General features: G+C 28.1%; 1 protein-coding gene across 1 annotated transcript; it reads right to left on the bottom strand.

The window, feature by feature from the left end:
• Positions 1 to 318: 318 nt before the first annotated feature.
• Positions 319 to 8,561, bottom strand: LOC129960619 (cytokine-like nuclear factor N-PAC). The gene is made up of 3 exons (XM_056074158.1): positions 8,423 to 8,561; positions 2,602 to 2,664; positions 319 to 2,075 (listed from the first exon to the last, which is right to left on the bottom strand). The coding sequence occupies exon 3, from the start codon at positions 2,044 to 2,046 to the stop codon at positions 352 to 354; it is 1,695 nt and encodes a 564-aa protein (XP_055930133.1). The 5' UTR covers positions 2,047 to 2,075; positions 2,602 to 2,664; positions 8,423 to 8,561; the 3' UTR covers positions 319 to 351.
• Between the last annotated feature and the right edge of the window lie 237 nt (positions 8,562 to 8,798).

The following is an 8,798-nucleotide window of genomic DNA, read 5'->3' as shown; positions in this document are numbered from 1 at the left end:
ATGCATGGACTAATTTTGCAAACCATGTACGTAAATTCTTAATCAAAATTCAATAAACATTAAAAATCAAACTTAAAGAAATAAGGTGCTTTATTATTATTATTATTCAATATATTTAATAATTAAGCTGTTCTGGTTTCAGAATATAAAATGAACAATGATGATAAAATGAAAATATAAAAGTTTAAGACTAAATAATAAAAAAACACAACTAAATGGAAAATAAAATTGTATGAATGATATCTTTAATGGATTATGAAATCTTTTATAACATTTTACAATGAATTGGGATACAAAAACATAATTTTCCTTCAGGCATATAACATAGTATAGCAAAACAATGAACTGACACTAATACTTAGTTCCCATGTAAACAGCAGATACATCATGGTCAGAATAATTTCGAAGTTTAGCACGTTGGAACACTTCATTTGCTGCTGTTGTGACTGAGATTGGCTGACCACAGTCATTATCCAATGTAAGAGCCAAAGTTATATCTCTTTCTTGATACTTAAGAGAATTATTAGTTTTAAAGTTACGTGATATTATGGCTTCTCCTTTTTCTTTAAGAAGTGGTGAACATATTTGTCGAAGTCGCATAATTGCCACAAAGTCGACCTGAGAAAGATTGCAATGCTCAACAAGTGCCATGGCTTCTGCCAAGGCAACATATGATACTCCCAAAAATGTACTAAGAATCAGATTCATCTTAGAAGCTGTGCCAACATCATTGCCAAGATTATATATATTTTTTGAAAAGGTAGCTAAGCAACTGTAAGAAGAGTAAAAAACTTTCTTTTCGCCTGCACACAAAATTAACAGACTTCCATCTTCTACGCTTTCTCTAGATCCACTAAATGGAGCTTCAAGATATCTTCCACCTGCAATGTTTATAGCTTCTCCAATGTTTATTGAAGTAGTTGGATCCAATGTAGTCATTTCAACATAACGTTTTGATCCAGGTGGCGACTTTTCAAGACCTGACAGAATGCCACATTTTCCAAAAACCACGCTTTTTGAGGCCTCAGGACCAGAAACACAGCAAAAAATTATGTCACAACTTTCAACTACATCACTTGGAGTCTGTGCAAGCTCAGCTCCAACTTTAGCAAACTCTACACATTTCTCAGGGGTTCGATTCCAAACTGTGACCTTGTGATTGGAAGTAAGCAGATTTTTAACAAGCCTTTGACCCATCATTCCGAGACCAATAAATCCTATCTTCTTATGCGATGGTATGACATTTTTTGCTTTTATGGCTTCATTGGGTTCATGTAAATCAAAAGTAGGAAATGGTTGAAATTCACTGCTGGTAATTCCTGAAGAAGGATACTCATCTAATGGTCTGATAACAGCTGTATGCTTATAGCTTAAATTAGGAGATGTATTATTAATTAATTCAGAGAAATCTTCAGTAAGGCTTTTAGTTAACTTCTGAGGAGGAGATGTTCTTTCATATTCTGATTTATCCTTACAATGTCGTTTAGGTAAAATCCTCTTGCAAACTTCCTGGCTTTCAGTTTTCACTTTCTTTCTTTGTACTTTAGCCATTTTCTTTTCAATACCACTTGTCAATACTTCAGGAGATTCATTTTCTTTGACAAGTGATTTAGCTTGTGTGGGTGCTTCTTCAATGAATTGTTCTTGTCTTTCAGTTTTCACTTTCTTTCTTTGTACTTTAGCAATTTCCTTTTCAGTACGACTTGTCAATACTTCAGAAGACTTCTCAGTATATTTATTTTCTTTGACTAGTGATTTAGCTTGTTTGGGTGATTCTTCAATGATTTGTTTTATTGCTAATTTTAAAAGGGTTGATTTTTTCTTACTGGAAGTAGACGGTAACATTTCTTCAGAATGACGGACAATATTTTCATCGTGTATCCATGCATAATTTAGACTTCCAAAAAAGAATACATAATGACGTGACTTTTTAGGACTAGATTTTCTATCTGTAGGAGGTTCTACTATCTTGGCTGGCCAAAAAGGAAAACCCTTCATCTTGGCCCAAACCAGATCTCCAATATTCCAATCTTTTTTGGCAGCCATCTTCAGTTAGAAGCCTGCTGTCTTTAAATCTATGATTAAACAAACGAAACAAGGGAAGTCAGTAATTTTTTACATGATTAAGTGAATAGGTTTAATGCATACTTCCAGTTTAAGGAAATGACAAGTCATTCTTCTTCTAAACATACTTTATAAACAGAACTTTTGCATGTGTAAATTTATTTATGTTAAAATTGAAATACATAGAGAATCTGGTATTCATGTGAGCAAATTCGAACAAGAAGCCATAAATTTGTAATCAGCCATCCTATAAATTATACTTATTCCTTTTAGAATAAAATATAAACTTCAATTAAATAAAATCAAACTAAGTACATAAAAAAATTGAGATGTATTCCACATCTACCTATTATAATTTTAACTGTACATGTAGATTATACAGTTGCAAAATAACACCCTCCCTCCTTTTTTTACTAAACAGACAGTCTAAATTGAAAAAAAAAAAAAAATGCTTCATATAAGTTTTAACTTATATTAAAACAAAAACTAGGCTCAGTCCTATTCACTGAAAGTATGCCAAATGAAAAATCAGTTTACCTTTTGTAAATATCAGTCTATATCTTCTATTTCTTAAGTTTCTTTTCAAGGCAATAGACTTCCCTGGAAAGAGAAATTTGTTCAGTATATAGAAATTTTCAATGTTTATGAAAAACTATTAATAAAGCAACTATTAAAAATGATATACTTTTAAAAAGCTTATTGTTTTGAAGGATTTTTTAGACACTATAAATTCAGTTAAATTAAAATATTTACTAGGCATTTATTTTATAAAAGGCCAGAATTTATAGAAATTGTGACATAATAAAATATAGACGAATTCAGTTTGATATATTTGCAGTAACAGGAGGCAATAACACGTAAATACTGAAAACTATTTATTTTGATAATTTAAACTTATAAAATTCAATTATAGCTTAATACGTACATAGATAAATAGTTATGTATCAGTAAACTCTGAAATGCAAGAACTCTAAGACAACAGCAAAAGAAAAATTATGCAATTTTTAAAGCTTGCTTTCATTTTGCACTCTGAATACTTCAACTACTCTCACTACTGTCATTTTCACAGCAATGCAGATCCTTTAAAGCAAAAATTAGCTAGCCATTAATCTGACAGAAATTAAATATTTTGATATGAGAAAAAAGAAAGAAATGAAAAAATGTCTGAATGAAGAATTTCTTAATCAAAGATATGATTCTGAAAGATTAAAATTCAGTTTATGACATCGTGAATCATATAAATTCAGATGCAAAAGATTAATGAAAAATATTACAGAAACTAAATTCAACAAGAAAAGTTTGATAATATTCGAAACTAAAAATAAACCACGAAGAACAATCTCATGAACCTGATAATACATTTAAGCAATACAAATATAAAAAATTGTAAGAAAAATTCCTATTAATTTATTTAATATGAATGGAGTATTTTTTCTTTTTCATTTTTATTTTAAAAAAATTCATAATGAAACTCTTATTTAGTTCCAAACCTTTTATATTTTCCCATTATTGTATCACTGAAAGGTTTGGTAAAACATAAAGACAGCAAAGAGGGGGGAAAAAATTCAAGCAAAACACTGTGATTGGACAAATAGAAATATTACTGCATATAATATAAACAAATCAAGAATGAACAAAAAAAAGTTACTAGCAATTCATGTTTAAATATAGCTATTCCTTTTACTTCAGTATTTATCAATTAAAAAGATGAACAAATATTGTAAGTACAGAAATTGTAATAAAACACAGAAAGAAGACTTACATCACAGATTAAAAAGATATCACCAATACACAAAATTTGTACAAATAACTAAGGCAAATATTTCAAAGATTAAAAATACAATAGCAGATATCACCTTTTCAAAAAGTTTTAAAATTACAATACTAGTAAAAATTAATTCAACCCCTCTTTGGATTTGATGACCATCCCTCAAATAACATTTTTATTTCCATATTTATAGTACATTTTGTACTATATTAATTTCTAAAAAATAAAACAACTTTTATTACTTCAAATTTTAACACATTCATTTAATCAAACAATGAAGTGTTTATATATGTTTTGTTCAAGGTCCGTTCCATTTTCTTCAAATTTAAGAGTAGAAAATCATTAAAAAAATTATAGTAAGTTCAGCAATGTTCTTTAATTGTTCATACCTAAATATACTGATTACACCAATAGTCCTATTAATATTGAAAAGAAATTACAAGTTCAAAACAACTGAAAAATATAATGAGCAAAATGGGTAATTCAGTTCGGTATGTATTTATTAAAAGCTAAACGTTATTAGGTACATTTTCATACATTTATGAATTTTCCCATCCATTAACACAGGAAGCAAATTAATAAATGAAGCAATTTAGTTTGGTTAATGAAGAAATTCAGTGAAAAAGCTTAAAATAAAAATAAAATTATCTTATTTGATACTTCTTAAAAGCAATTCCTCAAAAAAGGTTAACATCAGTAAACAAAACTAGAATATAAAATTCAAGTACATTTTATGAAAGTCAATTTTCTAAAAAAAAAAAAAAAAAAATCCAACTCGTTTAAATTTATTAGTAGTAAAAATTTTCTAGCTTGCCAAACAAGTGAAATGGTTTTATATTCAATTTCAGCATTTTCCTTTTATAAGAGAAATTTCTTTCATCATAAAGAGATCAAGAAATCAGATTCTAACTTTATGCCACTGACTACTTCTTTTACCATCCACAAAAATAGGCAATATTTTAAATGGGCTGAATTTCTAAAATTCTCCACTTTTTTATTAATGACTACTGATTGGATTCTGCCAGACTGCTTTATGTAGCCATAAGACTAATTGTTGCGAAATATTTTTCATTCAAATTTTCCAAATCAATACTTTTATTAATGCTGCATTCTCATTCAAAAGATGATTTTTCATGAGAAAGAATGAAACTAATTTTTATAACACTATAGTTTTATTATTATTATTGAAGATCATTCAATTAAAGGATAAAAATAGCTAGTTCATTCTCATTTTCCAGACATTAAAATCAAAACTGTGTAAAGAAAATTTGACCAAGAAATCAATGAATTTTATGAAGTCTGGATTTTTCTAAAATTCCTTTCTGATGAAAGTGCAATACAGAAACTGGCTTTCTTTTTTTCACCCTTACTTGTTCTCTGTAAAACCTAATTTCTTAGCAATGCAAAATTTACTGGAGATGAATTCATTTTTAAATAAGCTAATGACAATCATGCTAGAAAAGCATATAATTACTGGATATTTCTTTTGTGAAATGTAAGACTTACAATAATTTGTTCCCTCTTATTCCTGTATTATCTTTTCTATTCTGCACTAATTCAAAAATTACACTGACATTAGCAATTTATTGAAAAAATTTTTAACACATAAAACTTTCCTTTAAAGAATACATTAATTTATAAATATAAGGACCTTCTGCTTCTTAGGCCAGATAAAGCCAGGATCATTCTAGGTTTGTAATCACTCAGACACATTTGAAAAATTGATTTAATATGCTCTGCAACACATGTAAACCAGTTGAAAACGTCCAATTCTTCATTACATACACTCTAAAAAAGATATTATCACCTCTCCTTCCAGCATAAAAAGTAAAAACCTTCGGCAAGGCTATGAAAGTCAAGAGTACAAACATATTTTATTTTCAGAAGTCTAGTATAGTATTAAAAAAAAAGAGGGTGCAGCAAATATGCTCCATAATATTTGGTTAGGACAATAAAAATAAATTTTCTTCTTAAACTTTCTTTTAAAGTATACAATAACAGTTTTATTAATTTATAAATATCACATGCATAAAAAGCCAATTTCATTCTGGGTGGGAAATCACTCACACATTTAAAAAAAAAGGTTTAGTACACTCTGCAGCACATATAAACCAGCTCAAAATGTCTAATACTTCCTTGCATACTTTCTAAGAAAGATATCATTACCTCTCCTTTCATCATAAAAAGTAGGAACTTTAGGCAGGGCTATGAAAGTCGTACAAACATATTTTATTTTCTGAGGTCTAGTATAGGATTAAAAAAAAAACCAAAAGGGGTGGGGGAGAGCAACAAATATGCTTCACAACATTTTCATCGGCCAATGGAACTCAAAATTTACGATAGCACTACAATTTTTAAAAACAGGATTACTTACCAAATTTCATTTATCTAAAGTATTGTGTTTCTCAGTTATGATATTTACATGCATGTGAGCAGAATGACTGATAAATGTTCAACTAGATGCTAAAATTGTGCGCTAAATATTACCAGTGTTGTTAGTGCTTAGAAGTTGTATTCACCTGTACTTGGATAAACAAATATAAATAAATAAACAATGGAAATGGATTTCTTTCAAAACTTGATAGAAATCTGCAAATTTGGCGTTTCAAAGAAAGAAAATTCAACTCAAAGTTTTTTTGTGTTTTAGCATTCACAGACATTTACAAAAATGTTTTATACGGAGATTTGAACCAGGAATATTGGACGAAAAAGAAAGTTTCTATTTTCTGGCGATTAAATTTCTTTTTCTCTTATACTTACATACCAGTAACAAATATTCTACAAACAAGTAATGATGTGTAGAGAAAAACCGATTCACTGTTAAAAATCAAAACTAGAGCTTTTACGTGAATATATAAATTAATCTCTGAGAGGAAAGGATTTTTCTCCCTGTCTAAACAAGCAAATGATGGGGAGCCTAAAAAATGAAAGGGATATATGTTCCTTATTCAATCAGTATTTCTTTAACTTGAGATAAAACCTTTCCCACTAACGTCCAGATTCGCAGAAAGATCCGGCATAGCAAAGAAAAACAGTCTGTAATCAGGTAAATCTAGCATAAGGGATTCCCTCACCCAACAGAAAGAAAATATAAGTACTTGAATAAAAAATAAGCACTTTTAAGAACTCTTAATAATGATACACATCCTGTTATAAACCGGGTTGCCATTCAAATCTGAAAAAAAAATTTATATCCCGGTATGTATATTCAACATACGAGGATACTCATGTACTAGTTAAAATGCAATATGATTTTAAAGAGTGTAAAAAGCAAAGAACAGAAGTAACAATTTAACATTATTTGAAATAATAGCATTTTTAAAAAAGAGTTCATACTTACATAGAAAAAAATTTCTCTTTATTTATGATCTAGAATTTAGCAAAACAAAATTTATATATTAAGGGAAAGGGGATTTATTACCTCTCATGTTCTTTAACTGTAAGACACACAAAATTAAGCATTCAGGTGAAATAAAATACAAAACTTTATTGTTGCGATACAAATCGTTTTATGATTAACCTTAACAAAAAAAAAAAAATTTTACAAAGCAAGATTTTTTTTTTTTTTTTGAAATTTCACATATTTGTACCCTGAAACAAGAGCAAGTTCCAAATGCAATTTTTCTTAAAATACATCAATAACAGTAATTAATAACTTTGTTTTAATATAACTATCAAAGTAAGGTGCCTTAAAATCAAATGATTAAACAGGTTAGCAAGTTTTCTGACCAGTATTATAAAAAGAAGGCAAGCATTGTAGCATGCCTAAATATTTAGAAATGGGAATGTGAAGTAAATAACATACAAAGGAAATTCTGCTTTGTACCATGGCCATCCTTGAGATGGTCATAATACAAGGGCTACCTTGTTTCCCCCTTATTATGATTATATGCTCTCCACATCTATACAGAGAAATAATTATAGTATGAAAAAAAGAGGGTGCAAAACACTACTATAAAAATTGCTTATGATCTGATTAACTTTAAAAAATAGAACAGTTGATAGAATTTCTTAAGTGTATTTTCTGAAAAAAAAATGGAAAAAAACAACAAAAAGTATATATTCTAGAAATTATAATAATTAATTACATTAGAATAATAAGTATCTAAAAATATAAATAAATTCAACTGTAGTAGATATTCCTTCACTGGATATGAATAGAAATTGAAAATATGAAGTAAGTAAAATATGACAAAATTGCTACTTTTTAAATCTCTGCTTGTAAATAAAATATATATATTCATAAAATGAATATATATACATATTCATATTCATTCATATATATATATATGTTTATTCATAAAACATAAGATGTAAATCATATATATACAATTTCTTGGAAAAAAAAAAATCCCATGCAATATGCAGCCATCATAATTAGTATAAAATTAATTAATGTGTCTAAATAAGAGATGAAAAAAATTAAAATAAGTAACTAATTCTACGAAATGCATGATAAATTAATTCTTAAAATGAGGAAATAACACTAAATAAAAATAGGACATGCTTTCAAATAAAAAAGTTTCGACACACAAAATTCAAGTCATAGTAATGGAACAATTCTTTAGTTAATAAAAAAAAAGCTCATACCGATTAAATTTCAATGTAAGCTAGCTTATTTCTCAAAAAGTTTTTAATATTTAAGTTAAGTATTTAATATAACATGTTTAACAAACTAAAAATTTGCTGAACGTTATTTTGACAATAGTGAACAGCTGATGCTCCCGCCTTTTTAATTTCGGATGGTCACGGTTACAGTTAATGTACCAAACGGCATGTGTTTAATATATGCGTGGCAATTTTAAAAGTAAAAGATTAATCTAAGTGTTTTGCTTGAAATTTAAAAGAAAAGAAACCCTGGGGATGTAAAATATTATTAGGTAAATGATGAAAAATTGAATTCTTATTGAACAAACCAATCTTCGGAAATTATCTCAATACATATATGAGTAATGTCATCGTACTT

Source organism: Argiope bruennichi, chromosome X2, assembly GCF_947563725.1.
Source record: "Argiope bruennichi chromosome X2, qqArgBrue1.1, whole genome shotgun sequence".
In the NCBI taxonomy this organism is placed as follows: Eukaryota; Metazoa; Arthropoda; class Arachnida; order Araneae; family Araneidae; genus Argiope; species Argiope bruennichi.
The sequence above is the reverse complement of the archived record's forward strand: the minus strand, read 5'-3'. Positions and strand labels throughout refer to the sequence as shown.